The following is a 25234-nucleotide window of genomic DNA, read 5'->3' as shown; positions in this document are numbered from 1 at the left end:
TTCAATCTTGGCAAATGGATAGAAAGTGAAACCGATTTAAGTTTGGATGTGTAGGAGTGCTTCAGCACTCTCTTTAAATAACTGTCAAAGTTAAGCCAATGTAAAAGGTGAGTATTGGACTATGAGCAATGATTAGCTTTTTTAAAACAATGTACTGTACTGACTTGAAGATAATTCCTAACTTTGCAAATTTAAAGAAATGGCCAAATTGTTGGGTGCTCATTGTATTTTACATCAATCCTAGCCATGCGCTCGTATGCACACAAGCACCAAATGAGATCTTGCTCTCAACATTCAGCATCTCCAGTAATCAAGAAACACTATCCTTATCTTAAACAATGACCTTTTCAATGTCGTTTTAGATATATCTAGACATATCTCTCCAACAATCTTCAAATAAAAATGAATGTATCCTTGACTGCAAGTTTGATTCACTTGCTCAAAAGCAAAATCAACCAAGGTCAACTCAGTAACAAACAGATGGGTTGTCAGCTTATCTAGACATTCCCTCACTCCTGCAGAAAGTTCAGCACTTGTCAAAGGACATGATTATACTATAGTGGCTAAAAATATTCCATACCTAGATTTATTTCACCCTCTCAAATGGTGATGATTCTAATAAACTCCAACTATAACTCTTCTCATCTATAACTGAAATTGAAGGAGAATTTGTTGAGGAACCCATGATAATGAAAAGTGAAGTATTATCAGAAAAAAATGCAGCTGCCAAAATGAAAAGCTCCTGGAGCTGATGAAGTGTCATTAGAATTATTGAGAGCAACTGGGTACGAAGTAGTGATTATATTAACTGAAATTTGTCAACAGGTTTGGAAGAAAATATACTGGCCTAGAGATTAGTAAACATCAGTATTCACCCCCCCCCCCCAATCAAATGCCAGAGATTGTGAGAATTATACAACCATTGCTTTAATTTCACATGTAAGTAAAGTGATGCTGAAAGTGATCCAACAAAGACTGGAGCCATATGTGAATAGAGAAATGCCACAAGAACAGGTAGGCAGAGACCAAATAGTAAACATGAGATGGATTATAGAAAAAACAAAAGAATTTCAGAAGGAAGTATTGATCTCTTTTATTGATTATAAGAAAGCTTTTGATTGCATGGATCACAACAGTGTGAATTGTAATGAGATCAGAGGGATTACCTGAGCACCTAATCTTCTTAATAAGAAAACTGTATGACACCAAGACGTTTCAGAAAAAACAGTCATTCGAGAAAGAGTGTTTGAGTGGAAAAAGGGATGTGACAGGGTTGTATACTGTTGCCCTATCTTTTTAATATTTGTAGTGAATAAATTATGAGATTAGCTAACTTAGACAAAGATCCAGCTGGAATTAAGATTGGTGGCAGAAAAATAAATAATTTAACATATGCAGATGATACAACCCTCATAGCAGAAATGAAGGAAGATCTGGAGTAGTCGATTCTATTGGATAAGAGGAAAAGTAACAAAGCTGAGCTTTATTTATCAGAAAAACAAAGCTTCTGTTGGCTTCTGTCAATTTAAATGAATTTATAATAGAGGGAGATAAAATAGAAATCATTGAAAGTTACTGGAATCCAGAATCAGAAATGATGGTAAATATGAAGATGAAATTAAAAAAAGGATAGTCATGAGAAAAAAAAAAAAAAGCTTTGTTGAACCTGACAAAAATTATGAAAGATAGAGGTGTAAGGCCATGAAAGTTAAAACTGTCAAAGCAATGGTATTTCCAGTAGTGATGTATGTATGTGAAAGATGGATTATTAAGAAGAAAGACAGAAAGCGAATTGATTCATTTGAATTATAGATGTAGAGGAGACTATTAAGAACACATGGACTGCAAGAATGACCAATAAAAAGATATTAGAGAGTATAAAGACAGAATACTCCTTGGAGAGGATGATTGCTAAACAGAGGTTGATGTACTTTGGACATATTACCGGCCAATCAGCATAACAGGAATCATTATCAAGGTCTCAGAGAAAATAGTCAAGAGGAAAATACAAGATTGGATAGAAGAAAATGGGATAATGTATCGGGGACAGCATGGTTTTGTGAAGGGTAGGTCATGCTTCAGTAACTTGCTCACGTATTATAACACAGTGATGGCTGAACTGGATAAGGGTAATGGGTTTACAGTGATTCTACTGGACCTTGCTAAGGCCTTTGACAGGATACCACATGGAATTCTAATCAGTAAATTGCAGCATATGGGGATGGACATAGGGTTGGTGAGATGGATAGGAGGGTGGTTGACAGAGAGATATCGAAGAGTGGTTTGCTCAGGAGTAGAGTCCACAAGACGGCCTGTGACTAGTGGTGTGCCACAAGGATCTGTTCTTGGACCACTGCTGTTTAATTTGTTCATTAATGATATAGGAAAGGATCTGAGAGGAACAGTTCATTTGTTTGCGGATGATGTGAAGTTGGGTAGGGCAATAGTGAATGCAGATGACGTCAAAATTTTGCAGGATGATTTGGATAGATTGGAGGTCTGGGCTAAGGAGAATGGATGTCAATTTAATGTGGCAAAATATAAGGTTATGCATTTTGGGGTGAAAAGATTGGCGGCAGTTTACTGCATTGGTGGAACTGTGCTCCAGGAAATTGATGAGGCACGAGATTTAGGAGTGTTGGTGGATAAGGAATTGAAATTTAGGGACACATTGCAAAAGTGGCCAAATCAGCTTATCAAATCACTTGGTTGCTGAAGAATACGTTGACAAGCAGAGACAAGCAGGTTATTGTTCCTCTGTATCGAGCCTTGATAAGACCCCATCTCGACTACTGTGCCCAGATTTGGTCACCTAGGTTTCTTCTTGATAGGGAGGAGGTTGAGAGTATCCAGAGGCGAGTGACCAAGATGATAGCAGGTCTGTGGAATGAACCTTATGAGAACAGGTTGAGGATTTGTGGGTTGCAAAAATTGGTTGATAGGCGGAGGAGGGGAGATATGATTGAGACATTCAAATTACTGAAGGGTTTCTATAAAATTAATTCAGAAGATATTTTTGAGAACAGGGCTGGTTGTGGGAGGACTAGAGGACATCCATGGAAACTGGGCAAAAGTGTGGTTAGTAAAGGTGTTAGAGCTGGGTTCTTTACTTTTAGAGTAGTGAATGAGTGGAATGCGCTCCCTGAGAGTGTGGTGGATGCTGTGACAGTGAATGAGTTTAAGGTGAGGTATGATAGATACTGTATGAATGTCGAATAGTTGTGATGAATATGATTTGTCTCCGCCCTCGATGAGTCTAATGACTCCCTGGAGTTTCCCGTAATAATAATAGTAATAGTAATTATGTGAACTGATGAATCATTAGAAAAGGCAGTTATGTTGGGGAAGATTAATGGAATGAGAAGAAGAGGAAGACCACAAAAAAGTTGGATGGATAACATAAAAGACTTACCAACTTGAAAAGGAGAGCCTTTGTGCATAAGATCACCAAGAGTCGAAAACGACTGGATATCACATAATAACAACAACAAACAACAACATAACTCTCCTCAGTACTGCTCAGAGCCAACCCTCTCTCCCCCTTGAATATATATATATACGTAGGCTGTTCAATAAGTTATAAGACTATATTTATACAGAAAACAGATTATCTTTAATCGTCATCATTTACATGGCCCTTTTTCGAAGTAGCTACTGTGAGACGGATGCATTTGTCCCACCATTGCATCCACTTCTTAAACACATGTGAAAGTCCTTTTTTTGAGAGTTCTTTCAAAACCGCCTCCGCAGCTTTTACACATGCTTTGTTGCTTTCGAAATGGCGGCCTCTTAGTGGTTTCTTGAGTTGAGGAAACAGCCAGAAATCGCATGGTGCAAGATCAGGACTGTATGGAGGGTGGGGTAGGATATCTATGTTGTTCTTCTGCAAAATGTCCACTACACAACCAGCAATATGTGGCCTTGCATTATCGTGGTGCAATAAGAAGCCATTCTTCAGCAACAGATGCTTCCTTTTGACGTGCTGTACCATTGTTCGTAAAACATCTGCATAGTATGAGCCATTTACAGTATTCCCAGGTTCTACAGCGTGTTGTTATAGAACCCGGTGTAGATCAATGCCTTCGTAGTCAAAAAACATTAAGGTCATAACTTTACCAGCCGATTTTACAGTTTTTGCTTTCTTGGGGGTAGGCGAAGACGGATGCTTCCATTGACTGCTTTGTTGTTTCATTGTAGGGTCATAGTGATACAACCAAGCTTCATCTGCTGTAATGATGCGTTTAAAGAAGTTGTCACCTTCTTGTTCCAGTCTTTCCATTCTGTGCACACATCCACTCGATGCTGCATGTGCTCTGGTGTCAAGAATTTGGGAATCCATCAGGCCCAAACACGTTTCGGTCCCAAATGTTCAGCCATGATTGAGTGAATATTCAGGACAACATGCAGCTGGCGTACTGTAATTCTGCGATCCTCCTTGATGATAATTGCTGCTGTGTTGATCATTGTCTCTGTGATGGACGTTGAAGGTCTTCCCTCACATTCAAGATCTTCCACATTTTGCCTTCCTTCCTTAAAAGTTTTATGCCAGTGAAAAACACTTGCCCTCAACATTGCTTCATCGTGGAATGCTTCGCGTATCATGTTAAAAGTGTCCGATGCCGATTTTTGCAAACGCACACAAAATTTAATCGCATAACGCTGTTCCAAGGACGCTTCCATTTCGATGACTGGTCTCGGCTCGTAGGTGCGCCAAAACAAGCTTGTGTTTAGTCACGTGACACTCTGGCACATCAGCCCGTATACGCCATCTATCAATCTATTTTGTTAATACAGACAGCAACATTTCTTTATTCCACAGAAATTAATATTGTGATGAGTGGTTTTGTGACAGTAAAATTAGTCTTATTACTTATTGAACAGCCCTCGTATATATAATGGAGCACTAAAGAAAGAAACAATTGTTAATTTTTGCAGTACAAGAACATGCCATTAAAATCAATGTTATGAAGGCAAAAATACAAAAAATTCAAGAAGACAGTAAATGTAGATTGTGCAAAGAAAAGGAAGAAACAGTAGACCATATTATAAGTGGATGCAGCAAAATAGCACAAATTGAGTACTGTAAAAGGCATGATAACATAGCTAAGATAATTCACTGGCATTTATGTAAAAAAGTATTGGTTTAAAGTATCTCTAAAGAACTGTTGGAAGCATAAAGTTCACCAGAAAGTGGTTGATAATGAAAAAGCTAAAATACTTTGGGATTTCAAAATCCAGACTGACAAAAGCTTGGAATGTAATACACCCGATATCACAGTGGTTGAAAAAAGTGATAACAAGGGTGTTCAGTTTATCGAAATATCAGAACCAGGAGATAGTCAGATTAACGACAAAGAAACTGAAAAAATTACAAAGTATCGTGATTTGCAAGTCTAAGTTGAATGAACCTGGCAAAAGAAAACGAAAGTTGTTCCCATAATAATAGGTGCTTTAGGTGCCATCCCTAAAACATTGAAAAAACATCTAGAAGCACTTGAGTTAGATGGATTAAAAATTGGGCAGCTGCAAAAGGCCACTTTGCAGCTGCCCAAATTTCACATTCAGAAAGTATTTCTACAACTCATTGGCCCTTGGGTAGGGCTCGAATTAGTTGAATATAACCAGCCTGTTACTTAAGACTGAGGAAGCATATCAAGCTTGGATGAATATTATATATATATATATCTTCAGCTGAAATGGTCCTAAAATTGGATCTTCATTTCAGCTGGTTAATAAGTGTTCAAGATTTACAATCTGATAAAATTAGTCAATGTTCAGATCATTGATGTCTGTGAGATGTGGTTAACAGAGGATAATAATCACTAGAATAGAATATGATGGTTATAGCATCTTTCAAAAAGAGGAGGTGATGGGCTATTACCATGTTCACAGAAGAGTTGCATCTCCTCCATGCAGAATTTGAAGTGGTAGTGACAATGGCTTTGAGGTCATGGTGTGAGATTTAGGTGAGCATGAATTTTTAATATTTAATGGGGTGTTGCTACAGGCCAGAAATATAGAGGAGATGATTCTGAAATGTTTAGGCAGATAATACTGCTGAGGGAGAGAAAAGTGATAATAACGGATGACCTTTAATAAATGAAAGTATTGACTGGAAGTAGAAAATAATGTGTGAGTAAGGAGATAGGTCTTACATCAAACATCTGCCTTGCTTATACTTTCCCAATCTTTTAAATGGCCCATATCATCTAAGATTAGCTCTCTCATTCTTGAATGCTTACAGTATCAAGTTCCTTCCTAATACCTGCATTTTTCTTACAATTCTGCTATTGATGCTATCTGTTCTCTCCCTAATTTTCACAGAACTCTCATATCTGTAATCTGCAGTCAACTGCTTTACTTCTCACTCAGCTTTCAGAACCTTAAGTAAAACTGGATTCTCTTTTCATTCAGTGAAATTAAACAGGGAACAACACCCATCATGTTAGATTAATGGAGTCAACCATTATTTGAGATAAAATTTTTAATAATAAAATTTGATGTCTGTAGACCTTTACATTAACCCTGCGGAGTTTGTGATCAGAACAACTGCAGCGTAAGTCACGTGTATCTGAGAGATACATTCATTACTAGTATGTGCTAAAATGCGATAAAAACTAAAAAAAAAACACTGCAAATATAATACATGATGGTTTATTTATTTTCAGTTATGATCTAGAAATTATTGGACAAAGAAAAAAACAACAACTAAACCAATACTATACTGACATCGGCGTTTGCGGTATCTCTCAGATACAATTTACTATCAAATATCACTTTCACATTAGACTCTATCATTCTCATGATCGGACTCGAGTAACAAAATTGCCAAATCTCTTCAACATCTGATGGATTATTCAATCGATGTATTTTTCCAGCCATTTTCAACGGTAACTAAAAAAAAAACAACTAAACCAATACAATACTGACATAGGAGGTTGCAGTATCTCTGCAATACAATTTACTATGAAATATCACACACCTTTACATAACACATGTTAACCAAAACTGACTGCATAAACAGTGTGGAATATCACTCGTAATATATGCATGCACAGCTACTCATGACCTCCAAGATATACACCGGATATGTGTAAGAATATTTATATTAAACACTTTGTTTGTATCTATCAGATCAGCTGTGACCTCCACAGGGTTAAAGTCATCTTCAGGAAAATATATACATCTATATAGACATTACTATATTACAGCAACCAGCAACACACAATAGTCATAGCAAACAACATCACATCTAAAACTATTTTGCCTGCCTAGCTTGATCTTTTCTGGTAAAAAAAAAATATATAAATAAAATAAAATAAATTTAATATAAAATAACAGTAAAAAGAATAATAACTAAAAAAATCAAACAACCATACTGGACAAAAATATGATAATAATAATAATAATTATTATTATCCTAAGACCCCATTGGAGTTACAGACTGATCTAGGAGGTTGCTTTTGTCATACACACATCTCATCATATGTTGCCTTAATCACATTCAAAATCTCTTTTTTTTTTTTTTCATGATGAAGGATGAAACCAAGTATATAATTTCTTGGTATCTTTAATTTATTGTATAATCAAGTGAAAAATTTTCAACAACTATCTCTAATCCAGAGTATTTTAATAATAAGGCATGACACCTTTTGGCTACTTGTATAAGAAATAATGACTTAGGCATTACTTCAACCTTAATATCGCCTGGTGTCACCTGATATCACCTGATAGTTGATAAGTCCTTTTTAGGACTTTCAGGGTAACGGATGGCAATGCTGTAGCCAGTGAAGTTTTAACTGATGCTCGGCTATTGCCGTTACCCAGCCATGACTGGAGCTTTTAGCTCAATAACACCCCATCCACACAGATTTTCTGCATTCAGATGACGGGATAAAGAGTCAAGGACTCAGTCCATCTCCCAGTTCTTTTAAGAACTTAATATCACCTGCTCACAAAGAGTGGGCATAATACCCACCCAGCTACCTCAACCTCAAGTAAAATAGGGATAAAGAACCAAGGGCTCACTCCATCTACCACAGAAGTTAACAGTTAATATCACCTCTGGGTCTAGATCCAACTGATGAGACCTCAATAAAGGTGGAAACTGGTTGGTGGTTTGACTCTGGGGGAGCAGAGTTTTTGCCTTAGGGAGCTTTTGAGCATCCAGGGATTTGGATCCATTGGGGGTGGCCTGTATTAGGGCTTCCTTGGGGCCTTTTATGCCATGAAAGCCTGATGTTGATAATAATAATAATAATAATAATAATAATAATGAGCACCTTACTAGAGATTCGAAAAACATTCAGTACAAAAGTGTAATTGATGGAAAATGAAAAAAAAAAAAAAATCCTGTTACGTTCACTTTAACATAAAACTGAAATACTTGATAAAAAGAAATACTTGATAAAATCCTTTGAGAAGTATTGAGATTATTTCAAATGTCTGTGTGAAAATTCCATGTTTTTTAGGAAGCAAAACTTTAAAAATGTGTAGTGGATCTTCAGATAGGAAACTTTTTATAAACAGTGTTAAAAAACACTGAAAGATGTTGTAAAGATGCATGGATTGAATTTACAGAAGTTATCGACAAATTTCTAGGAAATAACAAGTTTTCAATTTGATAAAATAATGTCAATTATATGCTTTGCATATTCCGAGGATTGGGCTGTAGTGTTGGCATAATCTAGAAGCTTTTAGCAAAAAAATATTAAGAAACATTAAGAAAATGGAGAGAAGGTATTAGAGAAGGTGAAGCATCATCACTGTAGCAGATTACTTCTGTATATTACTTATTAAATTGACTCAATTAAAGTAAACTGTTATTTTGGGAAAAATATATGTGATAAAAGACAAATAAAACCCATAACTGAATAATAGAAATTCACTTGTTTGAAGCAAAACAACTTTTCAAATCCATTGGGTTGTATTATTAGCAATTAATTATCATTATATGTGCTACACAGACTATTTCTTATTAAATTTTCTACTTACCCACCATATTCATGTCTTTTCATATTTCTGTGTATTTATATTCATAATTAAATCTTTTTTTTAGGTGACTTGATGGATGAAGAAAAAGTTCTGTCATGGTTAACTGATTTGGAAGCAATGGAACTGCCAGATAAAATTGAAGAAGTTAATGCCAAAATACTGGAAAATCTAATAGAAGATACAGATTTTGTTGCAGTACTTTTCTGTAAGATACTGAAGTTTATGTGTGATTTTCTTCTACTGTGATAGTGATATTGTGATTACCTTTTATTTGTTTATTTTTGATTAACCATAACTATAAAAATTTTAATGTCATTATTAATATTTATATTTATAATGACATTATTAATATTCATTATTTATATTAATATTATTATTATTATCCAGGCCTCCATGGAGCAAAAGCTCATTGTGGGAGGTCGTTTTTGGGAAACACAAAGTTTATCATACCACTCATTGACTATTCTTGCTCTAACCATCTATGAGGCAATGCATTCCACAGTTCAACCACCCTCTTTGCAAAGAAACCATTCCTCACCCTCTTGCTTACAGCTTCCTTTCGTAACTTCCAGGGATGGCCCCTTGTCATCGCTCCATCCCACCATTCCACGAAGTGAAAGAACTCCCAATGTCTACCCTGCAACTGCCTCTCAACAGTTTAAAAGTCTTGATCATATCACCTCTCCTTCTATCCACCAAATTCTGCAGTCCACATTCCCTCAGTCGATCCTTGTAACTGACATCGTACAGTCCTGAAACCATCTTTGTTATCCGCCTCTGTACCCTTTCTGCAGTTAATTTATCCCCTTCAAATCTTGGGGACTAAATCTGAGAACAATAGTCTTAAGTGTGGTCTAATCAGGGTCTTATACAATGGAATGATATCTCTTTTATCTCTGCAGGTCAGCATCCTTCTCAGTATTGCAGAAATCCTGTGAGTTACCTTCAACACCTTTGCAATATGCTAGCTGAAGTTCAGTTTTCTATCAATCATCACCCTCAAATCTCTTGTCTCCCCTATTTCCTCCAGTATAGCTCCTCCAATCGAGTATTCATCCTCCCATAGATGGATCCCAAACTTCGAGACTTTACATTTGCTGCATTAAACCAATACTCCCGTTCATTTGCACATCTGTCTAGTTTATTCAAATCCTCTTGCAAGGCTGCCACATCTGCACTATTACTGATAACCCTTCCCAGCTTCACATCATCTGCAAACAACTGAATATCCCCTTGCAATCTACTGACAATGTCATTGATATAAAGGTTGAAAAATACTGGTCCCAGTACTGAGTCCTGTGGATCCCCACTTGTAACCTTCTGATTCCTTGATATTGCCTCACCATACACAACTCTCTGATACCTATCTGACAGTCAATCCTGAATCCCTTTGACTAACCTGAATTTAAACCCATGTGCTGCAACTTAAATATCAGCTTATCATATGGCACCCTGTCAAACGCCTTTGCAAAATCCAAAAAAATGGCAGTATATGCCTTTCCCTCATCAACTGCTCTTGTCACTTTATTATAAAAGGCAATCATATTAACTAAGGCAAGAATGCTCCTCAACAAATCCATGTTGATTCTCACAGGTAACATTATCCTCATCTGCCCAATGCTGTATATAGTCCCCCACTAATTTCTCCAAGACCTTAACAACTACTGATGACACACAAATTAACCTATTATTAGACACTTCCAGTGGCACTATCTTACCTTCCTTCCATTCCTTGGGCACTTTTTCCAAAGCCAGACTTTTATTGAAGAGCCAGGAGCTGTCAGTTCTTTAGTATATTCTGTCAAAATCTGTGGTGAAATACCATCCAGTCCCACAGCTTCACTTGAATACCTTTCCCAAAGGCAGACTTTTATTGAAGAGCCAGATCAATGGAGCTGTCAGTTCTTTAGCACATTCTCTCAAAACCCGAGATGAAATACCATCCAGTCTGACAGCTTTACTGGAATCCAGAGTACTCAGTATTTGGAACATACTCTCCTCTTGCACCTCTAAACCCGGAACCTGCCCTATCCCTCTAGTATTAAAACCTTCTCCAGGATGAAATACTCTAATAAAGTGCTCATTGTTGTTTAATTTTGACCATATATATCAGAACACAGAATTATATGAAAATAATTATCTATTGCTGATATTGCACTGGTGTTATAACCAGCATCTTCAGAGCACAAAAACACAGTTGGTCACAGTATGCGAGACTACAACAACATCGTGTAACAAAGGGACTAGTTTAACAAAATTGTAGCAACAATGCAAAGTCTAAAGTCCTAATTAGGCGCCCTCTATCTAAAAAAAAATTAGCAGCAATACAAAAACTAAAGTCCTAAAAAACGGGTACTAGTTATGTCTTAAGATGACTGTCTCCCAAATCTTAGGCAAATTTATACAGCCATATTTGTTGAGATTACATTTCAACAAAATGAGTACATTTCAAGGCTTCTGTTGCTTCTAAGAACAATCTCTCTGACTTGTAAACGCTTCTGTGCAGTATTTTTGTTTTCTTCCAGTTGATCCTGTGTGCAGGGGTATCCAAAACATGGTCTGCTAGGCTCAACTTGTCACAACGGATGTCCACAGTTCTTCCTGTTTGACTGTAGCAAGCTTGATCACATGAGCAGGGTACTTCGTAGACTCCTGGATGTGATAAAGGAGGGATGCTGTCCTTGGGTGAACGGATGAAAGTTGCTAATTTGACACACAGTCTGAATACAGTGCATAGTTGATGTTTATTGAGAATTCTAGATATCTTTTCCGATGTGCCTTTAATGTATCGGATGGTGACTGTTTTGTTGTAGTTCTCCATGGTGGATAGCGGGAGGGGTTTCTTAGGAGCATTTAGTATTTTGTTTATCTTATGGGATAGCCATTGGCCAAGAGGGTGTGGTGTAAGTGAGCCAGTTCAGCAGAAAGAGCATTGTCATTGGAACAGATTGCTCTCACTCTGTGGGTTAGTGTTTTTAAGATACCATACTGTTGAGAAGGATGATAGTGTGATTGTTTGTGTAAATATCTCCCTGTATGTGTGGGTTTTCTAAAAACTGAGAATGATAAGGAACCATCTGGAAGCCGCGTGATTAGTGTATCCAGGAAGGGCAGACAGTTATTAGCTTCCAGTTCCATTGTAAAGTGGATTTTTGGATGTTGGCTATTTAAATGCACTAAGAATGTATCCCATGTGCCTGGGCCATGTGGCCAAATAGCAAGCACATCGTCAAGAAGCGTAGCCAAAGTGTTGGTTTTAGAGTGGCTGTATTGATAGCTAGTTTTACCAGGTGTTCTATGCAGAAGTTGGCTAAGGGGGTGGGGGGGAGAAAGGGCAGAGCCTATAGCTGTCTCATCTAATTGTTTGTATATTTTCCCTTTCCATGGGAAATATCCTGCATGTATTGTGAATTTAAATAGTTCAAATATATCAGGAAGAAAGTGTGACTTTAGCAGATTAAGGGTTTCAATTAGTGATACATTTGTGAATAGTGAGGTGATATCAAAAGTTCACCATTAAGTCTGAGCTTTTTAAGGGATGGTGTTCTAAAATACTTTTTAGGTGGGCAGAATTTTTGACAAAGGGGGTAGAATTGTTTGTGAGAGTGGCTAGTAGCTTGGCTAAATGTCTAGCCGGTTTGTATGTGGGACTATTTATACTATCTACAATAGGATGCGAGGGGTACCTTGTTTGTGAATTTTGGTGCTTCATATATCCTGGGTGTTTTAACATGGAAGGGCTTGAGTTTGTTTACTGTTTCTTTGGGCCAGGAAGTGACTTTTTTCAGTACTTTACGAAATTACCGAAAAGCTACTCTCCTGGCACCTTATTCTTTTGTGTGTTGGTGGGATTGCAATCTATAATTTTGCATGTTGACTGATCTTGTAAGAGTGTGTGCATTTTGTTTTCCTATTCTGTTGTGTCCATCACCATGGTTACGTTACCTTTGTCTGCTTTTGTTATGATAATCTGGTTGTTATTATGTAACTCTTTTAGAGCAATGATTTTCTTATGAGGGATATTATTTCTGGGAGGCTTAGACTTGATTAGGATCTTGGCCACATCTAAACGTATGTTATTGCTATTGCTAGAGTCAGGTCGTATATTCCCCGTTCGACGGACGCCATTATTTTGGCTTTTGGAACTTGTTTGGGAGTAATGGCAAAATTGTGCCCCCGACTTCAAGTACTAATGGCTACTTTCATTAAGGTGAGCGATGATAAATTTACAACCACGCGATCTTGTTTTAATTGCAGTCGTTGTGTAGCACTGCAGTGTTGGAGATTTTCAAACTTTTTCTGGTGCCGTTTTTGACTATGATGAATTCTTTTCTAGTCGTTGCATTGGTGATGTTGTCTAGGATCTCCCATAATTCCGTAAATTATTTATTCAATAAATAATTATTTACTTATAATTCCGTGTTCTGATATATACTGTCAAAATTAAACAACATGTGCGACGAACACATAAGCCTTTCTACATATTTCAAGTGGTCATTGAACAACTCCATTATGTCCTCTGCATCAGTCACTCTATTCCCATTTTTATCTGGCAATGTCATTCTTTCACAATTATTTCTCCTCCTACTGGCTACATAGCTAAAAAATTCCCTAGGATTTTCTTTGGATCTTAGTGCCAATCTCTTCTCATATTTCAGTTTTCCCTTCCTCACCATACTGGTCACTCTCCTGGCCTGCATCTTATATTCTTTGTGTAATCTCCTCTTCACCCCTCTCTTTATATTTCTTCCATAATCTCTTTTTCAACTGCAGTTCCTGTTTGATATTGTTTGTTATCCACTTTACACCAAATTGTGTCCTCTTCTTCACTCATGGAATACAACTTACTATTGCTGCTAACAAATCTTCCTTCACAATTTCCGAAGAACTAATGATTATCCTGGCCTTCCAATTCTGCTCTCCATGGAACTGCTCCTAGTTGATACCTAAGAGTATTATAATCACCTGCCTTATAATTCCACATATGTTCCCTTTTCTTTGATACACCCACATGTCTATTCATCTTCCAAGTCAAAACCACATGATCACTCTCTCTCTAACTGGCATGGTGGGAGAGATGTCATCTCAGTTATTATCAACTCTTCTGATGCTATGACCAAATCCAAAATTCTTGAACCTCTTGTTCCCTCTATTACATGTTGCCTAAGACATTTGTCCCTCAAGAATTCTAAAAATTCCATCCCCTTATTACTACATTCATTTTCTTCTTCCGAGCTTATACTGCTGTAGTTAAAATCTCCCATAACAATCATTCTTCTTGCACTTGCCAAGCTCAACTGCCTAAACATCCCCTGCTCCCCACCCTCTGTGCTCCCTGGTGTGTAGCAATACCCCACTAAATATCCTGTCTTGGTCACTTCTACTGCACATCATATGCTTTCTAAACCATTAGTGTCACTGCCTTCCAAAGCTTCCACTCTTAGAGGACATAAGTCATCACTTATCATAAGCAGTACTCCGCCACCACCATGTTTTCCTTTCCTATCCTGCCGAAAAATTCTGTACCCTGCCACTTCTATTCCTGTTATTATATCCTCTTCTGTCAACTACGTTTCAGTGATCCCAATAATCTTTGGCCAGGCTGATGCTATCAGCGCCACCAATTCATCACCTTTATTTCGGATACTCTTGGCATTAGTATAGAGCATAAAAATGTCACTGCTTCTATACCTATCATTGTCCCCTCTGGACCCTGCTGGACTCAGCGTTCCTGATGTCTTCCCCCTTCCCCCATTCCCACAAGAGGCCATCTGCTACCATCCACCCTGGGAATTCTTGTTTCCCTGCATTGACACACTGACTTGTTCAGAAAACAGCAATCTCTCCAGATGCCTTTGTGCTTCCTCATTCAAATGCAAGAGATCCCTCGCATACAGTTCCCTTCTGTCCTCAAACGCCCTCCAAGCATCCACATATTCCAATCCTCTCTTCTGACACACTCTGGCTATTATTCTATTCATTATTACTGCTCTTCTGCTCAGCTCGTCACTATCATACCCGGGCAACACACACGCACACACAATCTCTCCTCTCTGTGTTTTCTTTTGCACAACCTCAAGCAAGAATCTCAGATCTCTCGCCACCCGATTTACATTGCCTCTCAAGTCATTCGTACCCATCATCACAATTATTTCATCCATCCTTTCACCCTTCTTAATTGCCATAGCCACAATTTCTATTGTCCATCCAGGCAAACACACCTCTGCCATCCTATCTTGAACACCAGAAAATATTTCGTATGATTTTATGTTATTATTGCTGGTGGTCTAAGGAGGTTAGAGAATCTAGAAACACTACTCTTGAGACAAATATAGGCTAGTATAATTTGTAGTGACTTCAGGCCTTCAAGCAGAGTCGTGATCTTAATTTGAATGACCAAAACCATCTACCAGCTAAAGACACTCACAAAGATCTTTTGTCACAGTGGAATTTGAACCTATAGCCTTTTAGTTGGAGAGCCAAATGAACTATTCACTTGGCAAACCAACCTGTATTATCCATGGTGTTAACAGGATCAACAGAGGAGATCTCATAAGTAACAAAACTGTCATAGAAAATCTTAAAACTCATTATACTATATACTATAACATTAGTAAAACATTTCACTCAACCCTCTACTTTCCATATAAAAAAAATTTACTCTTCATTTCCTTCCTCATCACATTCTTATAAAGCTTCCAGCATGGCTCTCATCCTTCATGTATGCATGATCCTTTTTGTATTATCCCTATAAAGTCTCACTGATTTAAATATCTTGATCATATCACTCTATTAAAAATTTGCATGTTAATGCAAATTTTTAATAGAGATGATAAACCTCTTCCTTTTTGCATTCCAGTGTCCACATCAAAACAACAACAGTGTGTGTGTGTGTGTGTGTGTGAGCAGTTTTTGTGTAATTACTCAAATCTCATTCCTCCTTCTGCAAAGTTCTTCCAGTACATACCTCTGTGTTAAAGGTCTAAGTGCTAGAAAAACTCATGATACAAGTTTAATGAAATGAAACAGTACTAGGAAATTATTAAAATAAGTATTTAATGCTTCCAATATTTTGTCAGTTACAGAGACACGTCAGGGAGTACAAAATGAGACTTGTAACACACACACACGCATGCACACACAAAGGCAGTACAAAACTAACTGAAACACATGGAAGAAAGACTAGAGGTCCTAATTAGGTGGGTGCCCTCTATGCACACCATTTGGCACCAGAACTGATGAAATTTGGAAATGTCAAGACCAACGACAAATGTTTTCCCAAACGTTTCCATGTTGCGTGACTTTTATCCAAAGGTGGGTGATGACAATGTCTAGGAGTTTGGCTGTGGACTAAGAGTGACAGAATCAGTATTGGTGATCTAACTAATTAAATGACATGCATCATTCTTAGTGGACCTCTAGATGGTGAAGGCGTTAGCTATTGATGACTTTCTCCACGGTTTTAGTCGATTTGAGGACATTGGGACAATAGTTTATGGCTGACTTTGGTTTCCTTTGTTGTAATGGGCTGAATATTGGCTTGTTTACTTCTGTAAAGTAGATGATTATCAGTTATGTGGATGACAAAGACAGTAAAGAAGGTAATTCTGAATAATAAATTTTGAATGTGGTGGTGGTGGTGGTGGGGGGTTATCATTGGTATTCAGTGTTATCATTGGTTAGACATTGGTATTCAGCTGTATCCATGCTGTTAAGTGTCCTTTTATTGTCTCTCTGGTGAAATATCAGCAGAATCATGCAACATGCTTTTCTTGGTTATAGTGAGAGGTGATTTTTCTTGGCCATTGATGTAGATGTTGGAGGAGAAGAATAATGTCAGGTCAGCCTTATCATCAAACAACGTTATGTTGGTACAGTTGGATTTTAGAAGTTTAATCATTGAAGGCTATAGGGCACAGCATCTGTCCTTATCAATTGTGTTCAGTAGCCTTGATGAGGAACCAAATAACTCAACTGCTGTTTGAATAGGATGCAAATTTACTGCATTTGGCTCTTTCAAAGTCATTTTTTTTTAGTTATTGTGAGTTATGGTGTAGTCAAGACCAACTGGAGTTTTTGTCTCAAGTTTTTTATTATTTATTTTTTTTTAAAAATGTTCTTATGTTACCTTGGTGCAGTTGTTGGAGAACTAAAGTTTGAATGGTAGTTAGGTCTTCCTAGCTCAATAAGTTTCACTAATGTTCTTTGATTGGAAAGGCATTGGTCTGAATCCCATCTAGGCTTGAAGAATGTTTACCAGGGCTTTTTAATTGAAGGTGAGTTAGCCAGTCTCATATGAAGGCAGAAAGGTTTTTTCTCCCAAAAGCAGGCAAACCAGCCAGGAGAAAACATGCAAATGACATACCATTTTATGAAAATGGTATTTTTGATACCATTTTCATAAAATGGTATCAAAAATACATTATAACCAATAGCTTTATATTGGTTTCATAAAATGGTATCAAATTTGACCGTATAGGCCCGTCAGAGTTTTGGGTGCAGATGGAGATGATGGGCTTGAAAGTCATCACATGTACTACCATTTTGCACCTCCACTTCATGCAGACACAATTCTTCTGTTAGTTATGCTACCATAACAGTATTACTTTTCCTTTCTGTCTGTTCTTCCAGAAGATTTAATATATCTCCATTTCCATTACTGTATCACCAGTCCATAATCTCACTTCCCTTCCCTTCGCATTATATGACTGATTTCATTCCTTCAAGACCATCCTATCTACACACACACACACACTCTCTCTCTCTCTCTCACACTCTATCTTTGTTTTGATTTGCATCATTCTATTTTATACCTCTTTTCTCATGCTGACCTATCATTTCTGTGTTGCTTACTTTCATTCACTCTTTTAACTCACTGTTGTATTTGGGTAACACACCAATCACTTTCCCAAATACTGCTATGAGTTGTCTACTGCAACAACTTCCTCAGATCCCTTTCAACATTCTTTTTTCACCTTCCAAGCCATTTATGCCTGAAACCACCACTAACTCCAATTCTATCTCCATAGTCCAATTGGAAGAATGACAGTGCATTGCACCCTTTGATTGGCAAAGGCCTAAGTTGATTCTCGTTTTGACAAGAAGAATCATTATATGGGTTTTTTCAAATGAAGGTGAGTTAGCCAATCTCATATGGAGATAGCAGGGTTTTTTCTCCCAGAAACTTGGGTTTTTCATCCCACATACAGACAAATCAGCCTTGAGAAAACATGCAATTTACACACAAAAAAATACTAGTGGTGGCCAGTAGATTGCATTAATGTAGATGAGGGTAGTTGCAATTCTCCACCACTTAATCTACCCTGTTCCTGGTGGAGATGGAGAGCTGCAGAGTAGGTGCCCTCCTTTGATGAGTCTTTGGATTCCTTGGAGGTGTCATGTAATAATAATAATAATAATAATAATAATAACTCTGATTTCTATTCATTCCTTCCATGCAAAGCCTCAGTTATTAATCTTGCTGTGTTAATCAGAAAGCGTTCATTCATCCACCACATCTCTAACAGTTGAATCATCATACAATGCCACCTGGTCATCCTTTGCTTCCTCCTTTACCTTACTTACTAATTTTCTGTCTCTCATTCACATTAGTTATTCATTTCTTGAAATGCTGAACTTCATCTTCTGCATTATTATTATTATTATTCAGGCCACCATGGAGTCAAAAGACCTGTTGTGGGAGGGACACAAAGTGTCCCTCCTGTTGTTGAGAGAAACCCAAAGTCCATCATTCCACTCCTTGAACTCATTGACCATTCTTGCTCTCACCACTCTATCAGGCAATGCATTCCACAGTTCAACCATGCAAAGAAACCACCCGTTCCTTCCCGCTGTTCCACCAAGCAAAAGAACTCCCCAGTGTCACCCCTGTTACCACCTCTCAACAGTTTAAAAGTCTCAATCATATCACCTCTCCTTCTTCTATCCACCAAACTCTGCAGTCTACATTCCCTCAGCCAATCCTCATAACTAACATTGTACAGTCCTGAAACCATCTTTGTTATCCACCTCTGTATCCCTTCCACAGTTAATTTATCCCCTTCAAATCCTGGGGACCAAATTTGAGAACAATATTCTATGTGTGGCTCGATCAGGGTCTTATACAATCGAACGATAACTCTTTTATCTCTGCAGGGCAGCGTCCTTCTCAGTATTGCAGCAATCCTCTGGGTTTAACTTCACCACCTTTGCAATATGTTCCCTGAATTTCAGTTTCCTATCAATCATCACCCCCAGATCTCTTGTCTTTCCTACTCCCTCTGCATGTTTCATTTCTCTTCTCATTAACTCTCACTTAAGTTCTTTCATACCATCATTACCATTACCACAGTTTTTTTTTTGCTCATTTTTGTTAGCATTGCTCTCTTTTTGCAACTGTTGAAGTCTATCACACGGCATACTAATTTCTAATATATTAATGTATTGGGCATGATTAAGATATTTGGTTCATTACCAGTAATAGTTATACTTTTTTAAATTCAATTAAGAATTGGATTATTCATAATTGCTCCCTGCATATAATGTACAAGTATATCTAAATATAAGAAAAACAGATAATACAGCTATGTAGTTAAAGTATATATTTCAGATATCTACGTTTGTTTTTGTAATATCATTATCTCTGGATTTTATAATTCTTGTCTTTATATAAATATGTACTTTTCTTTATCTCTTTCATCATAATTTACATATCTTGTAATAGTGATTATCTAAGTTTGTTCAGATGATGCATCTGATGATGATATTTTTTTGTATAATCAGTTTTTAAGAGTAATTCAACATATTACTGATTAGAAACACTTCTATTAAAACTAGTATTAAAATATAAAATTAATACTAGTTAATATTTAATTATATTTATTTATTTTTTCTCCTTTGCCCACATTTCAGTATTGTTCTTTTAAAAATAATAACTGACACAGGAACCCACTTACATAAAAAAACACTTGATATATTGTTAACACTGAGTTATAGCAAAGTTTAATAATAACAAGTTTTGCAAGTTAGTGTATGAGAAACACTGAAATTTTTTTTTGAATTAGAACAGACAATATCTTATAGCTTAAAAGCAGCTTTAAGTATCACAGGTTAGAAAAATGTGCAGTAACTCAACTTTCTGTAATACATGACTTATTTTTAATGGTATTAACAACATCAAATGATTGGTGTTGGTAATAGCTTTAAAAATAAGTTATGAATAATCATTAGCACCTAAGCTCATCTGTTAGATTTTACTGTAATAAGCTTTTAAAAACTAAAGGATTTTTTTATAGTGGAAACTTTGCTTTAATGAATTTTGTTTAGAACAGCGCTGACATTGTGTAGCTTTGGCTGAGACTTTTCAGAAGTTTGTTTTAGGAAGTTCACAGCAGTGATTGCTTAGCGATTGACTGTTGTATCAAAACAAAATTAAGAATGCAGCTGCTTTCTTATCTCACATTTCAGTACTCATCTTCATAGGAATTATAAGTTTACAAAAACAAGATATTTGCATGTCTTCTTTTTCTGTGTGTTTACTGTGAGTTATTGATCTTAACATTAGTATGCATGCATGGCTGAAATTGTGAATGTTTTAAGTTTTGCTTTAAGTATTTAAGTATTTGTGATTGACACAGGTATGTTATAGTGGCAGTTGGTTTGGCTTAAGTTTATTATTATTATTATTTTTCACCATCTGACCTTCATGGAGGCAAAGGACTCATCGCAGGTGGTCTATACCAAAATATTGAGCCCTGCCAAACCCATTAACAATTTTTAAACTCACCACACTTTCTGGCAATGCATTCCACTCACCAATCACTCTCCATGCAAATAACCCGCTTCTCCTCTACTCACACCCCTCCTTATACAGTTTCTATGAATGACCTCAAGTTCTATCCTTGCCTCCTTTTATGCTGTGAAATATCTCCTCCACATTAATCTGGTAATAACCCCTCTCTTGTGCTGCCATCTGCTGTTTATTTCATGGAGTAACTGCACAGGCTGATTTGATCTTGAAGAGACTAAAGTGGAAGTGCAACTATTTCCAAGATCATTGTCTTTCAGACCGTCTACTTGAAATGACAAGAATTTCCAAGATCGAGGACATTTAATCATTTCATTCATTTACTTGAACAGCAAAATGTAAGTTTCTGGTTTGGGACACATCGATGGAATGCTGCATACTCCATGGGAGGAGCTATACTGGAGGAAGTAGGGGAGACAAGAGATCTGGGGTTGATGATTGATAGAAACCTGAAATTTAGGGGACATATTGCAAAGGTGATGAAGGTAACACAGAGATTGCTGCAATAATGAGAAAGATACTGACCTGCAGAGATAAATGAGTTATCATTCCGTTGTATAAGATTCTGATCAGAACCACACTTAGATCATTGTTCTCAGATTTAGTCCACAGGATTTGAAGGGGATAAATTAACTGTGGAAAGGGTACAAAGGCAGATAACAAAGATGGGTTCAGGACTGTGCTATGTTAGTTATGAGGATCAGCTGAGGGACTGCAGAGTTTGGTGGATAGAAGAAGGAGAGGTGATATGATTGAGACTTTTAAACTATTGAGAGGTGGTTACACAGGGGAGTTCTTTCGCTTGGTTGAACAGCAGGAAGGAGTGATGACAAGAGATCATCCCTGAAGGGAAACTGTGAGCAAGAGGGTGAGGAGTGGTTTCTTTGCATGGACGGTGGTTGAATCATGGAATGCATTGCCTGATAGTGTGGTGAGAGCGAAAACGGGCAATGAGTTTAAGGAGTGGTATGGTAGACTTTGTGTTTCCTAGGAGGGACCTCTCATGATGAGTCTTGATAGACTTTGTGTTTCTTGGGAAGGACCTTCCGCAATGAGTCTTTTGACTCCATGGAGGCCTGAATAATAATAATAATAACTTATCTGTCTCAATCATATCTCCTACTCTTCTTCTATTCACAAGGCTTTTTTAAGTTGCAGTCCCTGAATGTCTTCTTGTATCTGACATTCCATAGACCTGACACTAACTTGGTAAACCTTCTCTGGACCCCAAATACATCCTCATCCCCCCCTCCCTCTGGAAACCAAGCAACTAAATCTGTGCACAATATGTGGCCTGATAAAAGATTTATACAGGGGAACCATAACCTCTTTGCCTCTGCATGTTGATGTCAGCCTCATTATTACCATAATCCATTGGGATGTTCTTACAATTTTAGCAATGTGACCCCTAAACGTCAACTCTGTCCACCAGTGGCGGCTGGTGAGGTTGCTGCATATACAAAATAAGAAAAAATAATTCATTTTTTTCTAATCATTAACCAATTTATTAATAAGTAAATGTACACATTACAAAAATTGCTTTATTAAAAATATTTTCTCATTCTCACTACGAACACACACCAATAATAAAAGTTCGTAAGCAGAAATAAAGCATACAATATATCTGTAGTGACACTGCTCAATGAGCAGTGTCAGTTTCCGCATTCCAACAGTGTGTTAGATCGCAGTGCATTTGTTTTGTGTAACGATAATTGAGAAAATATAATTATTTTCATAATCATATAATCCCAACTATTTCAGTTTAGCTAGTAGCTTGTCATGTGGCAGTCTATCAAGGGTCTTTGAAAATTCTAAGTACACCACCAGATATACATCTCCTTTATCGAGCGAGTTTGTTACCTTGTTGTAATAGATAAGCAAACTGCTGAAACATGACCTCTCGCTAACAAACCCATGCTGACTATCATAAAGAATACCGCTATTATCAACCCACTTTTGAATCTTGGTCCTTACCAACTTCTCTAATACCTTAATGTCAACCCCAGACACACATATTGATGTATAATGTAGCCTTAGTCTTTCCCCTCCCCCTTTCAGAAGTGGAATGATTTTTCTCACCTCCCATTCTTTTGGGATTCGCCTTCTTGCAATACTCATGTTAAATAGTTGCATCAAAGATGCCATTAATTCCATCAAGACATGTGGCAATATACCGTCAAACAAAGCTCTTATTTATATGCCTTATTAACATCAAATTATTTAATTTCTCATATACTTCCTTCTCATTTGCCATCAGTCCTTTCTCCACCAGGTTCTCCTGATATTGCCTTCACAAGGATGAAATACACTGATAAAGTGATCTTGAATAATTGAACTATATCCTCCACATTGGTTACCAATCTGTTGGTGTTATCAACTAGCATCGTCCTCCCATAGTCATTTTTCTTCTATTTCAACATATCGAAAGAACTCACTAGGATTTTTCTTAGTTGATTGGCTAATTTCTTCTCATACTCCACATTTGCTGCCCTAACCAACTGAATCACCTTCCTGGCTTTCTCCTTGTACTCCTCATGCCACTGATCATTACCAGAATTCATCTTGTGTTGCCTGCACAATGCCTTCTTCTTCCAGATTTCACTCGTAATCTCTTCATTCATCCATTTTACTTCTACCTTGTTTAGCCTTTTTGCCTTTGGAATACACTCAGACATTGTTGCTGTTAAATGGCTCTTGATCAATGCCCATGAATCATTCATCTCCTTCCCACTTAACTCCTCTTTCCATGCTATAGCTCCCAGTTGTCACCTAAGCTTTGCATAATCACCTGCTTTGTAGTTCCACATATCTCTCTTCTTTATAGAAGATCTCATGTAACTAGTTGCAACCCATGTCATCACCTCATGATCACTCTCGCCAAACGGGGGAAAGATTAGACACTACATTCACAATCACGTTCTCTGATGATATAACAAGATCTAAGACTCTTAACCCTGTCTGCCCTCTGTTACATACTGCCTAAGATTGTTGTCCCTTAAGAACTGAAGAAATTCATTTCTCCTTATTCTCTGATACTCTCTCTTAATTCCAGTCAATATTGCCATAGTTGAAATCACCTATAATGAAACCCTTTGCATGCTCACTAAGCCAAGTTGCCTATACATTTCTTTGTTTCCACCTTCTACACGACCTAGCCTGTTTCAACACCTCCACCAGATATCTTATTCTATCAACCTGCACTTCACACCATACTGCTTCAAAACTTCTGCTACTTTTTTCTCCTTATATTATTATTATTACGGGTATCTCCATGGAGTCAGTAGACTCATCGCGGGAGACCCAAACTAGCAAAACAATATCTGTCATATCTCTTCTTGAATTCATTTACAGATGAAGAGCTCACAACAAAGTCAGGCAATGAATTCCACTCATTCACCACCCTCCAGGCAAAAAACCTTGTTCTGACACCTTTGTTAACCACACTCTTCTTTAATTTCCAGAGATGACCTCTTGTTCTTCCATCACTATCACACAGCTGAAACATTTCCCCTGCATCAATCCTATAAAAACCTTTTAGTAATTTGAATGTTTCTATCATATCCCCTCTTCTTCGCCTATCAGCCAATCTCTGCAATCCACAAGCTCTCAATCTATCAATGTAGGGAGCATTTTTTATATCACTCACCAACTTGGTCACTCTTCTCTGAACCCTCTCCACAGCCTCCTCATCTCCAAGGAATCCAGGTGACCAGACCTGAGCACAGTAATCCAAATGTGGAAGTATCAATGCTTTATAAAGGGGAATAATAACCTCTTTATCTCTGGATGTCAGTGTGTTCCTCAACAACCAAGTAATCCTATGTGCAATCTTGGACACCTTAGCAATGTGTCCTCTGAACTTCATCTCCTTATCTACCAATACCCCTAAGTCCCTAGCCTCATCAATCTCTTGGAGTACCTTTCCATCTATGTAGTACACAGCTGGTAATCTTTTAATCCCAAAATGCAAGAGTTTACACTTTTCCACATTGAACTGACATCCATTTTCTTTTGCCCATTTTACCAGCTTATTTAAATCCTCCTGCAAACTTTCAACATCAGCTTGATTTTTTATTGCACTACACAACTTTGCATCATCAGCAAACAACTGAATATCTCCCTTTAAGCCGTTTCCTATATCATTTATATACAAATTAAACAACATTGGCCCAAGCACAGAGCCCTGAGGCACACCACTGGTCACCTGCCTCATTCTGGACTCGGCTCCTCCATACACCACCTTATGGTATCTCTCCCTGAGCCATTCTCCTATCCATATCACCAATTTAATATCCATTCCCATCTGCTCCAATTTGCGTAACAGTGTTCTATGGGGTATCCTGTCAAAAGCCTTAGCAAAATCCAGAAGTACCACTGTGTAGCCAGTTCCTTTGTCCAACTCTGATGTTATTCTATTATGGATAGTTAATAGAT

General features: G+C 37.4%; 1 protein-coding gene across 1 annotated transcript in view; it reads left to right on the top strand.

The window, feature by feature from the left end:
* Window positions 1-25234, top strand: part of LOC150096202 (uncharacterized) — an 881296-nt gene that overhangs the window by 187915 nt on the left and 668147 nt on the right. Inside the window, exon 4 of the mRNA XM_090409004.1 lies at window positions 9059-9199. Coding sequence (XP_090265130.1) covers window positions 9059-9199 — 141 coding nt within the window. The remainder of the gene's footprint in view (window positions 1-9058; window positions 9200-25234) is intronic.

The sequence above is a fragment of the Typopeltis vanoorti genome, chromosome 19 (assembly GCF_054136105.1).
Source record: "Typopeltis vanoorti isolate ZY-2024b chromosome 19, IOZ_Tvanoo_1.0, whole genome shotgun sequence".
In the NCBI taxonomy this organism is placed as follows: domain Eukaryota; kingdom Metazoa; phylum Arthropoda; class Arachnida; order Uropygi; family Thelyphonidae; genus Typopeltis; species Typopeltis vanoorti.
Note: the sequence above shows the minus strand (reverse complement) of the source record. Positions and strands in the feature narration are given on the sequence as shown.